Raw genomic sequence first — 13,249 nt, 5'->3', positions numbered from 1 at the left:
TTCTAGAATGCTCCAGCTCCCCTCTTCCCCAGATGCATCCCCCCAGAAAAGAGCAAGCCATTCAGAGGCACCAACTGAACATAGCATAAGATAAAATAAACCATGCATAAACCCTGAAATCTAGACTGGGCAAGGCAACCCAGTCTAGGAAAAAAAGGATCCCAAAATTGGGCAAAAGAGTCAGAGACAACCAAACTCCCCCTTGTTTATAAAAACCAATACATCTTAAATATAATGAGTATAAAAATAAGAATAGCAGATTAGTAGCTTGTTGGACATCATATGCTACTTCAGCCAAGCAACTAAATGAAATTATAGTGTAGACATTTTAATATTATTTTTGGAATGATAAAGAAGTGTTTTGGCCACATGGGTAACTTAGGAAAGGAGAAAATATGGAGGGTATTAACTTAAACATGTTTGAAGACAGATGAATCTCCTACAAGGTTTTATCCCTTAGGTGTTCGAAGTCTAAGGTATATTTATGACACACATCTTCACATAGTGGTTTACACAGTGAAGCAAAAACCACAAGTGTTGTGTGAGAAGAAGTTTAGAGGTAGTAAATTCACAGCTGTAGGCTATAATATGGCTTATACATATATATGTTGGGTATTTGCTGAATCCTGTTACTGAATTTTTAATGGCATAGGTTTCTACAGGGAAATTTGAAAAACTTTCCTATATCCATGAAGAAGTTTGCCAAATGAGTTTAGCAGCTCACCTTGGGGATATGTAGAAGCAATTCAGGTCTCTGAATGGGGGCTGAGGTTTTTAGGAAAGATAGATGTGCCTAAATGAGAAGAGAGTCAATTCATATTGGGAGACATTATATTGGCTCTGAAAAATGCCCAGCTCATCAAATTGTCATTTTACATTTATATCTGTCTTCATTTCTAGGGTCCCCCTGGTCCATCTGGTGAGGCTGGTCCACCAGGTCCTCCTGGAAAGAGGGTAAGTTTTTTTTTCATTCTTTATTTGAATTGTTCCCTGTATGTTTAGGTTGGTATTATCCATGCAGGTTCTTGGCTATATCTGAGGCTGAAAATTAACCGCTTTCTTCAGTATGTCAAAATCCTCACTCACTCAGAGTACATATGAACTATTTTTCTGTCACACTTTGAATCAATCAAACAACTCCTCACTGAGAGTTGCCTGCTTCTCTGAGCAAATGTTGACTGCTGTTAAACAGTTCCCATTCCAGCACTCTGGTATTCCCCAAGGGGGAGAAATGTGCAAAGCTTAGTGTACACATTTGAAAGCTTGAATCCATATCAGAAGATTGAGAGTGAGCATCTATTATATTGTAGATGGCCATATGTTGTCAAATTTCATGAACTTGGAAACATTGCTTTTCATGAAAGCGAGTTTTTGAAAAGGACTATAGCAGAAAATCAGTCACACTAATTGTCTCTGTGGAGGTGAGATGTCTCAGCAGGTAAAAGTGCTGGCCAGCAAGCCTGATGTACTGTGTTCAGTTCCCCAGGTCCACATGACAAAATGAGAGAACTGATTTCTGCAGGTTTTCCTTTGGCTTTGACCACCATAGTCACTCTTCTGTACACATAATGACAAACAAAATAAATAAATAGATGTAAAATATTACTAAAACCAAAATACTGACTCCAATAGAACCAAAAAGGGTGTTTTTTCAATTTTTTATTTAAATTAGAAACAAGCTTGTTTTACATGTCAATTTCAGTTGCCTCTCCATCCCCTCTTCCCTGCCCCTCACCAGCCCTCTATTTATCCTCTTTCTAATCCTCAAGGAGCCTGAGGCCTTCCATGGGGGATCTTTAAAGTCTGTCATATCATTTGGAGCAGGGCCTAGACCCTCCTCCATATGTCCCTCTTTGTGGAGTAGATTCCCAAAGTTCATTTGTTTACTAGGGATAAATACTGATCAACTACCAAAGGCCCCATAGATTGCCCAGACCTTGCTCCCCCCTTGTTCAGGTCAGCTGTTTTTGTGGGTCTCTCCAGCCTGATCTTGAAGGCAGGAAGATTGAGTCAGGGGAAGAATAGAGGAGAGAAATAAAAAGTGATACCATAATAGAGGGAACCATTATAGGTTTAAAGAAAAATCTGGCACTAGGGAAATGTCCAGAGAACTACAAGGATGTCCCCAACCAAAGAGATTTTTAATATTTTAGTTTAATTAGAAATAATAAGTTCATGTAGTAATGAAATAAAATTTGGTATTTTAATGCATACCTGTTATATGCATTTATACAACAGGTTAATGACATTTTCTGCACCTGTACATCTTCTATTTGAAGCTTCTGCCTTTGAGATGTTCATAGACTGTATACTAGGTTACTGTGAACTATAGCCATCCCACAGCTACTATTGTCATGTTGATAATAGCTAAAGTTTTTATCTCTACCTCTGTTTTCATATCTGTTAACTAGTAATATTTTATCCTTCTCCCTCCACTCTTCTTTGTAATAACTATCCTATGTTCAGTTTAGCCTCTATGGATAAGTGCGGACAAGAGCCATTTGTGTTTAATTGGCTATGTCTCACATGACATAATGTCCTCCAATTCCATTCAGTTTCTCACAAATGAGAGGATATTACCTTTCTGTATGGCTGACTAATACTCCCAAATATAATCGCCACCTTTTCTGTAGATGTTAATCTGTCTGTTGGTTCCATATCTTAGTCATAAGTGGTGCTGCAAGGATCATAAAGAATGCAGGAATCATTTGGTAGTCAGATATACTTCCCTGTGGAAATAGAATCAGTAAGGGAATATGAGAACATACGTTAGATCTAGACTTTCCCTTTTTGAGGAACCTCCGCACTGTTTTCCACATAGACACACTGTTTGGAAATCCTGCAACAATGTATTACTGTTCCTTTTTCTGTATAACAGCCATTCTAACTGGAGTATATGACCACATTATGACTTTGTTGTACATTTACCTCATGGACATCTTGAAAGTATCTGTGGTCCATTTAAATTTCTTTTGACAAATGTCCACTCAGATCATAGGCCCATTTTTAATCCAAGCTCTCATTTGGTAGTTGTTACTACTGCTGTGCACAGTTTCTTTTATGCTATGCATTTTAATACTTTGTCAAATAGTTGGCAGATATTTTTCCCTCCTATGTCCTGTGTATATATCCTATTGATTGTTTTCTTTGCTGTGTAGAAGCCTTTCTATTTAATATTATGCCATTTGTCTACTTCTACTTTCCTGTGTAGTGGCAACTATCCAAAAATTGTTTACTCAGATGTCTATAAGTGTTCCTGCTATTTAACTTTCAAGTAGTTCCATATGTTGAGTTTTATTTTATGGTCTGTAATCTAGCCTGAGATGATTTTTGTATGGAATGATACTTATGAGTCAATACTCAATATTCTTTCTAGCACTGTTAAAAAAGAAAGGCTATTCTTTCTAAAAATGTCTTATTTTGACCTCTTGTTTAACATTGGTTATCTGTAGATATCTGGCTTTCTCCTGAGATCTCTAATACATTCCGCTGGTCTGACTTTTTTATGTCATGCTGTTTTGGTTACGGTGACACTTCAGTATGATTTGAAGTTAGGCCTGTGTTTTATGATCAGCATTTATTGGCTATTGAGAGGTTTTTGGTGCTTTTACATGTATTGTGGGATTAATTGTAGTTCTATGAAGAACATTATTGATATCTTGATAGATTTTTGTCAGTATGGTAGATTTTTACTTCAGATTTTTACTTCCTTGGTAATTTTCTTGTTTGTAGTTTTCATCTTTTTCTATCATTGATTATCATCTCTATCAAGTTTATCAGTGATTGTCAATAATACTACATCTTTTTATTTTTAATCTTCTCATTTGCTGAATTATATGTTCAATAGTCCTTCTGTGATGGAGTCTTCAGGAGAATGAGTTAGGTTCCTTTCTGTTAATTTAGGGATAGTTTCTGGATAATTGGTCTTAGTTCTTTAAAATTTTGGAAAAATTCAGCAAAAATTCATTGATTTTCTACATAGAAGTCTTTTGCTGCAAGACTTTGTATTTGTCAAGGAACCTTATTGCTTGAATATTATTCTATCCCAATACAGTTTATCTTTACTTCTAATTCTTAATAATTTACCATTTTCCTAGAGAATGTCTTTTGCACCATCCTTATATCTTTTTGTCCTATTTTCTATACTATTTATAAACAGACTGTGGTGAACATAAAATTACTCTCTCAAATAACTTATTCTTCTGTAATCCAGTCACATAATAATTTAAAGCACTATTTATTTTTACAGTTATCTTACTCTTATGAACATCTTTTCTGTGTTGAATATTCTCCTATTGAGCCTTCGTATCTCAGCAGTACAATCTGAGTTGATTTTTTAAAGCATTTCCTTTTCAAACTTTAGGTATTGTAAAATAAATTAAATTGTCAATTGTATTATCTCAGATTTTTTGGATGAATCATGGTGTATAATTTCTTTACAAATGAGTTGAAATTATTCTTGAGAAAATCAGAAATCTTTTGCTTTTCTTTAGACATCAAATGATGAGGTATATAATGTGGTGGGTAACAGGGTTGTGAAATCAAATTTCTAGACCAGCTTAACTTCTTCCCACCTGCATAACTTTGCTTAGTTTACTTATCCTATGTTTCTCAAGGTTACCTGCCTGTTATGGTTTGTTAAAAAAAAAGACAGAACACACACTGTGTCCATATAACCATACATGATTATTAGTTATGGCCTTAATCATAAAATAATTCCTTTGTTCTGATGTATTATATCTACATGGAATCTGGGATGACTACATCAAGTTAACAAAACTATGCATATTCATTTTGGTGTAGCAAATCAAACTGACATCAGTCCTACTGAGCATTAATATGCAGGTTTTCCTTTTTTGAAATGTAAACTCATTAAATCTATCCTGAGTTTTGCTTAACTCACTGTGCTGAATTCCTTTCCATATTAAGTTAAATAAACCAACATGCTAAACTGATGAACTGATTGACAAAATAATCCACTTTTGTCCATCAAAGTAAATCTATTTTAGTGGCATGAGAAGCTATTCCAGTGTCTAAGGCTTTAATAATGAGATATAGTTCACCTTAATATTAGGAATTAAAGCTTGATCTTCTAAACTAAATACAGCCTAATTGATTTATTCAAGAGTTCAATCTGTACTTAATCAGAAAGATTAGATTAACTTCAGTAAATTTGGAGTGAGTAAAGAATATGATCAAAATATAGTGTGTGAACTTTTTTATTTTAAAATATCAGAAAAAATAGTAAAAAATGAAAAAGATTATTTTCTTATGGATTTTCTAACTTGTAAACCTAGGAATGCTAATATTGTAGTGTCACATACAAAATTGCTCATATTAGTAATATAATTCATATTTTACACTGTTGAAATTGATAATTACATTAAGTATTTTAAGCATAAGTTTGTATAACAAATATTGTTAAGTAATTTTTCATGAACTTTTTTGGCAAAAAAATGATTAAATTTATCTATATTTAGCTTTTTAATAAAATATATTTAACAAAAAATATGACTTTGGGAATATGTGATAAGTAAAACTGTGACTACACAGAGAGTTAATTTTGAAGGAAGCTTGCAAAACCTTAAATGTATTCACTCTGTTCATACACTGTACAGAGTGGAATCTGTAAACTAGAACTGAATTGAGAATGCTGTCTCTATATACCTTTGTGTTCCAGTCAACCGGCAGCACTGTCTGGTGCAACAGTTATTTTAACTTTGCCTCTGTGAATGTAGGAAGAACATACTTGGTAGGCATGAAAAGGGAAAGGTCCAGCAAGTGGGTTCAAAAAACAAAAAGAACTTACCCATAATAACACTTCAGGAATGAGGGTTATTAGAGAAAGAGACTGGGGACCATTTTGGGCCTTGTCACATGGGAAAGCACTGGAAAAGGAACAGAACAGTGATACAAACAGCATTACAGCAACTTAAATGAGAAGAATCTGCCGTTGATACCTGTAGAGGGACTTCCTTAGCAGGGATAGGTTAAAATAAGAGTAGAAAATAAAGCTGACAAACATGATGATTAGGCGTGGGAGGAACCTTCGAACAAAGCCTGCAGAGAAATTTCCCAAATAGAATGACTTTTATTCAAACGTTTCCAGAAGTGACTCTTGCTAGAACACTTTTACCAAGGAGATGGAAATAGCATCTTTAGGGCTCCAACTATGAGACAAATATTTGGCTTTTATGACTTATACAAGGATGCAGAAAGCTACATACTATGTAATTTATTCTGAGATAGCCTATGTATAAAGAATGAGCGGAGGATATGAGTATTAAGACCACAGCAAGTGACTTCTTAATTCTCTGTCCCAGAGAGAGATAGGTGCTGGAGCGGGGGGAGGGGTGTTTGACCTGAGTTCTTCAGGCTAAGAGATCTGACTTCTTTGAAGGGCCAGCATCCTCAGATACATGACCAATGATTTAACAACACTGTTACACAATAACTGTAATAATTCTTCAGCAAGTTTATGAGATAGGTCAATACTTTACAAACTATTCTCTTTAACCCACTGAGAATGAGAATGTACAGTTTTCAGCATGCATCATGCAGATTTTATGGAAAGGATCATATATTTTATCTTTTGTTTGCCTACAATGAAGCCAAAAGGAAAGTAAACCAATAAGTAATTTGATGTAATGTCTTATAATGGAAGTTGAAATTACTATTAACTGATGTTAGTACTTTTTCTGCATGAATCTCACAAATAGGTAAGACTAATAGAATATTGATTAGAACATTGTGTGTGACAGCTGTACTTAGAAACATCATTCTAATAGCTATTGATCAAGTAGGAAAATTAAGTTATAATACCGTAGCACATGTACCTTAGGTCATGAATTTGTAATATTTGATTAAAAATATACTTTCTTAAATCACTGGAAAGTTGTGCAGCTTGAATCAATGCACCATGGAATTTCAGGGCACAATTTATCTATACAGTGAGTGTTCAATCCTTGTCCTTAACTCAAATATTTCTAAAACTGATTGTTGCAAGGTATTGTTCTTTGTGGAAAAATAAACAGGATTTACAGAATCACAACAATAACCTAAAGTGTGATTCTACAATGTTCAACCGGTGGGACTGTTGAGTTTAAAGATTTTTTTAAAATTCAAATATATACTCATATATATCATATGTATTATAGTATAAATATTATTCAACTCAGGTACCCTACAAGTTAAGTATGTACTCTTAACTGCTGAGGTATTTTTCCAGACCAAACTAATGAGTTTGGAAGGGGAGGACTTACACTGTGTGTGTGTATGTGTGTGTGTGTGTGTGTGTGTGTGTGTGTGTGTGTGTGTGTGTGTGTGTATTGTGACCCTAGTGCAGCCACATTGGAAAGTCGGGTTGCATAATGGATTCCTCATAGCTATGTATATGGAATTACCCCAACACCCCCCCCCCCACACACACACACCTATATACTTCAGGACTTCCTATTACTACTGATGCTGCAGTAAAATTAGGGGAGGATGGCTTATAAATGGCTCTGAGCACCAGATTAGCGTCAAATGTCCCTCCTTCCTCAATCCTTTGTCTAATGTCAGCAGTCAACAGTCCCACTCAGATGGTTTCCTATAAACAGACACAGCTGATCTGATGAAGATGGTGGCTGTTTTGTCTGTCCTTCCTTCCTTCCTTCCTTCCTTCCTTCCTTCCTTCCTTCCTTTTCATTCTTCTCTCATATATTACATCCCAAACAGTTTCTCACCCTCTGTCCCTATCAGTCCCTTCCCCCCCCATCTCCCCTCCCCCTCAAATCCATTCCTCCTCCACTTCTCTTTGCTCCATTTCCCTTCAGAAAAGGGCAGGCTTCCCAGGGATATGGTTCAAATGTGACAATAAAGCTAGGCAGAAACCCTCATGTTAAGGCTAGACAAGGCAAACCAGCAGGCTGCAAAGGGTCTCAAAAGCCAGAAAAGAATGAGAGACAGTCTCTACTCCTACTGTAAAAAGTCCCACAAGAACACCAAGCTACAAAATCATAACATATGTGCAAAGGACCTAGATCAAACCCTTAAGCACTTTTGAATTTTAGTTAAGTCTCTGTAAGCCCCCAGGAAACCTACTTAGTTGATTCTATGGTCCATTTTCTTGTGGTGTCTTTCACTCCTCTGGCTTCTACAATCCCTCCTTCTCCTACTACTCAGGAATCCCCAATCTCCACCTAATGTTTGGCTGTGGGTCTTTTTATCTGCTCCAATCTATCTATTTCTAGATGAAGCCTCTCTGGTGGTAATTAAGTTTGACTCCAATCTATAAATGTAACAGTATCATTAAGAATCATTTCAATATACTTTTTTAAAATATTATTATTATTTTGGGGGGTGTTTGGTTCTTCCTAGGTCTCTGAGCTAGTCATTCTCTGGTTCCTAACAAGTAACAAGGAATACAATAATTTTAACATTATTGTCTGAAAATTAACATGCTAAATTGAAATTTAGATTTATTTCATTGCAAAAGGCAAACCTAAATTAAGAAAATTAAAACAAATGGTATTTGTCTAATAGTTAATATTTCAAAAAGGAATGATTGCACATTTAAAAATTAAAGTGAATTTATTAATATCTAATAAATTCAAATTTGAGTGTATACATTATAGTGACATATATAATTGTACACGATGCCATATACATCTATATTTTATGCTTCTGTGTTACATTTGTATACTTGTAGCATATATGGATTAATATATTCAAAATATATATTATTTTAAAATTAAAATAAAGATATTTGTTTTTACAAATGCCCTTGAAAAGTTCCTGTGATATATATATACACATGTATATGTGATATTATATATATGTGTGTGTGTGTGTGAGTGTGTGTGTGCAGATAATGCTAAAATAAATTATGCATCGAATTAACATTTCTGTTCATCAGTAATTGATACCTCTCAAAATCATGTGCACAAAGTCCCAATTTAAATTGGGAACCATTGCAGATTATGCCTGTTCTAAGAAACACATATTTCAAAAATGATGTTAAAGTGGCTGGGGAAAAGCTCAGTACTAAAGAGTACTGCTGCTCTTCTAGAACACCTGAGATCAGTTGCCAGCATGCCCATCCAGCAGCTCTCATCTGAATGTAACCCCAGTTCCAGATCTGGTCTTGAGGAGGCACCTGCACATATATGTCATACGCACATACGGACAAACACATATACACATAAATTTCTTTTAAAAATTATATTTATAATAATTACAAAGGGGTTAATTTAACCCCCAGAAACAGCTGACCTGACAAGGGGTAGCTCTTGAATCCCAGACTGATGTCTGGGAATCCACCATGGGACTGATGAAGACACCCTGAATGTGGGTGTCAGTGAGGAGGCCTAGGTAATCTATTGAGCCTTGGGTAGTAGATCAGTATTTATCCCGGATATACAAATGGACTTTGGGCTCCTATCCAACAATGAGAGATGCACTCTCATCCTGGACTCTTGGGGGAGGGTCTAGGCCCTGCCCTGGATGAAATGACAGACTATGGACACCCCTATTTGGGCCTCACCCTCCCTGGGGAAATGAGGGGATATTGGAGGGGTTGGTGGGAGGGTGGGAGAGGAGGAGAGGGAAAAGGTGAGGGACCTGGAATTCACATGTGAATTAGAAAGCTTGTTTCTAATTTAAATTTCAGTTTGAAAGTAAAAAAAGAAAAAGTAAAAGAAATAATTTTAAAAAGAAAAAAATTCTAATTGTTCTGAAAAAAATCCAAAATTAGTGGTGTTTTACTTTTCTTTTTAAATACTCTAAATTATAGTATGTAGTTTATGGAAAACTCGCAATTTTTAATGTAAAACTAATAAATTTCATTTACTTACATGTATATAAATGTTTACCATGGCAGTTAAGTTGATAGTAAATTTAGCACAGTTAATTTTATTAATATTTTAATAGTCAGGGCCCTTCTTAATCTATGAGTTCTTCTTCCTTGATTAACAAGCTACACTTCATCTGCATGCACCCATGTACACTCACATTGTACATGGATCTCAGCAAACAGCCTCCACAAATCACCAGTGGGTCTCCGACAAGTGTCATTCACATCAATCCGGTGGTTTTGTGCTTGCACAAGAATGATAAGAATGTAAAGTGTTTATCACAAAAACCTATTATCTACCCACACTGGAAGATTCAGGTCTGACATAAAATTCCCTGGAAAGATTTTCTTTCCCCTAAAATGTATTAAATACAAATTTTATACATTGACCTCCTCTTCATACATATTTTGTGTATGTTTTTATTAGCCTATATGTCTGCCTTTATAAGAAATTTTGTATACTCCTTATGGTTTTGATTTTATTTTGAAGTTATTTTCATCATGCATAGCATAGTTTGTATCATAAATAATATATATAAATATTTGAGAATTGAGTGATAGAATGAACAAATTATATGACCATATCGTTAGCTATTAATAGTGGAAAGAAAAATTACGTGATTTTTATTTCTCATGAGTAGGAAAATGTAGGAATTGTGTCTTTTAGGGATAAACTTAACTAGTTTCTTTTATGCAAACATTAGAAACAACTAAAACCAGATTTCCCATATGACTTGAATTCATTTCTTTGTGTTGCCATTACAGAACAGAAAGACTTTATAACTTATAAAGAACAAAATGCATTTAGTTTGTAGTTGTGCAGGCTGGGCAGTTCAATGTCAACAGTTTATATTAAGGAACGTACTTCTTACCACATTACCAACGGCTTTAGGAGCAAACAACAATGGAGGTATCATGAGGAAAGATTACAGTAGTAAAGAGAAGGGAGAACTCGAAGAATGGAAAGAAAGAAAGAGCAAGAAGAAAAGAGTGAGGGAACTATTACTCCAGTGAATTTTATTATTGCTCTTTTCTAAATAATCATCATTGTGATGATTTAAAATATGCATTCCACTGACTAGGGCAACATTACAACTTCTGGCCTCTACATTGTAATGTTAGGAAATGTTAAAGCTGTGCTCAATACAGTTACTGCTGAATAAACCCATATACTAAAATGGGTCCTTCAGGATTTGTTTTTCCCTATTAAAAAATAAAACATTAAGCACACCAAAGACCAGCCCTTAAAGTATCTATTATAACTCAGCACACTGCTACCACCTTAATTAACAGCACATACAATTTATACACATCTTATATTTTGAGGCATTTTGAATGTCCAGTATTGAGTGAGGTTACTGTACTTTAAAAAAATAAAATAAATGACTGAAGATATCTTCATGAACTATCACATCTAAAATGAGTTACTGGAACTAGAGTTTGATGAAGTGATTGATATTTATTTAATTTGGCAATTATGGTACTGAGACATAGCATGGAACATAAGCCTGTAGTCACATTAGAATACTGAGATGACATCTAAAACAAAAACATTATCTTCATGTCTCACCAAATACCACCACTGTATCTACACTGTCCAACCTCCATTTCCAACCTCTGTTGATGCCCTGTCCAGCAGGGCAAAATGAATATCGAGCCCACAGAAACCTGGAATGAAAGGGACAAGAGACACAAAGAACTGACAGCAAGACATGCTCTCTGACAAAGCTGCAATTTTTTATTTTCTCACAAGGATTCTTATAGTGGTTGAAACAGGAAGCTTAGCACAGCATGGGGGTTAGGTGGGAGACACTATTGCTTGAAGCAGGGAGCTTGGTCTTGGCAGGGTATGTACCAAGGACACAAGTCTGTGGCTGGGGGAGTCTGGACTGCAGGCCTTGAAAGTATGCTGTACAGGAAGATGAGCAGACATGGAGACATAGAAACTTAAATAAGTGCTAGTCTCTAAGAATACAGTAGGAATATAAAGAAGGTTTTTATTGTGCTATACTTATTTTAGGGCCCTCTACAGGTAGCAATACTTACAAGAGGTCCTATATACCAATGAACTCTGCTGGCATGCTGATAATTTTAAATATGATTATTGAGAAAATTGAACATATGGAAAGCAATAGGAAGTAGATGGAAAATAAACTACTTAGAGATCATTAGTTCCTTACTCAATCTTTCTTTTCATATGCTTTTCTATGACATTTTTCAGTATAAAAAATTTTCATCTCTAGTCTTAGGATTTTAAAAATCAAATTATTTTTAATCTTATATGTTTGTGAATTAAATATTCCCATAAGGATGAAACTCCTCTGATTGTTGACCTTAATGATTGCAAATGTTGTCCTTTAGCTGGTGCATAATTCTAGAATGCTAATATTGGGGACTGTGGAAATGTACCACGTATGGCAATTATCGAGTGTCGACCCACAAGACTCTGATGAAGATAATCCTGTCTTGCCAGGCTTACAGGACCACTGACTCTGAAAACTGATTACCTGTATCTACAATTTCTCTCCTGTGCTACTTCATTTCTTCCCTAAGAACAGCTTTGGGTGTATTCCCACTGCTTGTGTTTATCTCATAAAAATATTATTATATCTATTGAGCATACATGTATCTGTGGATGGTCAGGAAGATAACTTATTGTTCAGACTATAGAAAATATACTAGGATATGATTCATAACAAGATCCATTTTCCCACGAGGACTGTGATGCACTTAAAAGTCACTTTGTTCCTTTTACTCAGACTAGTATCAGAAACAACAAATTTCTCCTCAGTCTTATGCAAACTGCACACATTAGCTCATCTTTTCCCTCAGAGCAAGTTCAAACTAGACTAAAGTATTTGTAAATAGATCATAACTTTAAAACTTTTCAGCTGTGCACAAGGTCAGAGTTCCAGCTGTCTAAACAAGGTTGCTACACAAAGCATGCTGAGAAAAGCGTGTCAATTTTTCACTTGCCAATACCAGCTGACAAAAGACCTATATCTCAAAGTTTGTCACTGGACACTGTCACAGGACTCTGATCACAGTCTTACTCCTGAATCCTTGAAACCTTGTGTTGCCATGGTAAATGGTTCAGGTCCTTATTGCTTACCCATGGAATATGCTTTTGATCAGTGAGAGGTAACTCTTGTAATTTTTTTTATTGCTACAAGCCTCCTGTAAAAGAGAGTTGTTTTAGACTAGAGGAGAAGAAGCTAGGAGAAATTAGAAAAGCACAGAAAAATTTGAAAGAACAGTAAAGAGACATGATGAGCAGCATACATGTGAGACAGTTTGTTCGCCCTCAGATACCCTAAGTTCTTTTTGCTTCTCTGTAGCATCTGATCTGAACTCTAAAGCAAACCTTAGGACTAGACCTCAGAGGCCTTTGTTATGCATGATATCTAAGGTATA

General features: G+C 35.3%; 1 protein-coding gene across 8 annotated transcripts in view; it reads left to right on the top strand.

Moving 5' to 3' along the window:
* The window catches only part of Col11a1 (collagen type XI alpha 1 chain), a 189,704-nt gene that overhangs the window by 153,166 nt on the left and 23,289 nt on the right, over positions 1–13,249 (top strand). For all 8 annotated transcript variants that reach the window (XM_040752004.1, XM_040752002.1, XM_040752003.1 and 5 more), the window contains one exon: positions 901–954. In XM_040752004.1, coding sequence (XP_040607938.1) covers positions 901–954 — 54 coding nt within the window. The remainder of the gene's footprint in view (positions 1–900; positions 955–13,249) is intronic.

Source organism: Mesocricetus auratus, unplaced genomic scaffold (genome assembly GCF_017639785.1).
Source record: "Mesocricetus auratus isolate SY011 unplaced genomic scaffold, BCM_Maur_2.0 Super-Scaffold_100009, whole genome shotgun sequence".
In the NCBI taxonomy this organism is placed as follows: domain Eukaryota; kingdom Metazoa; phylum Chordata; class Mammalia; order Rodentia; family Cricetidae; genus Mesocricetus; species Mesocricetus auratus.
This window is presented reverse-complemented; position numbering and strand designations above follow the sequence as displayed.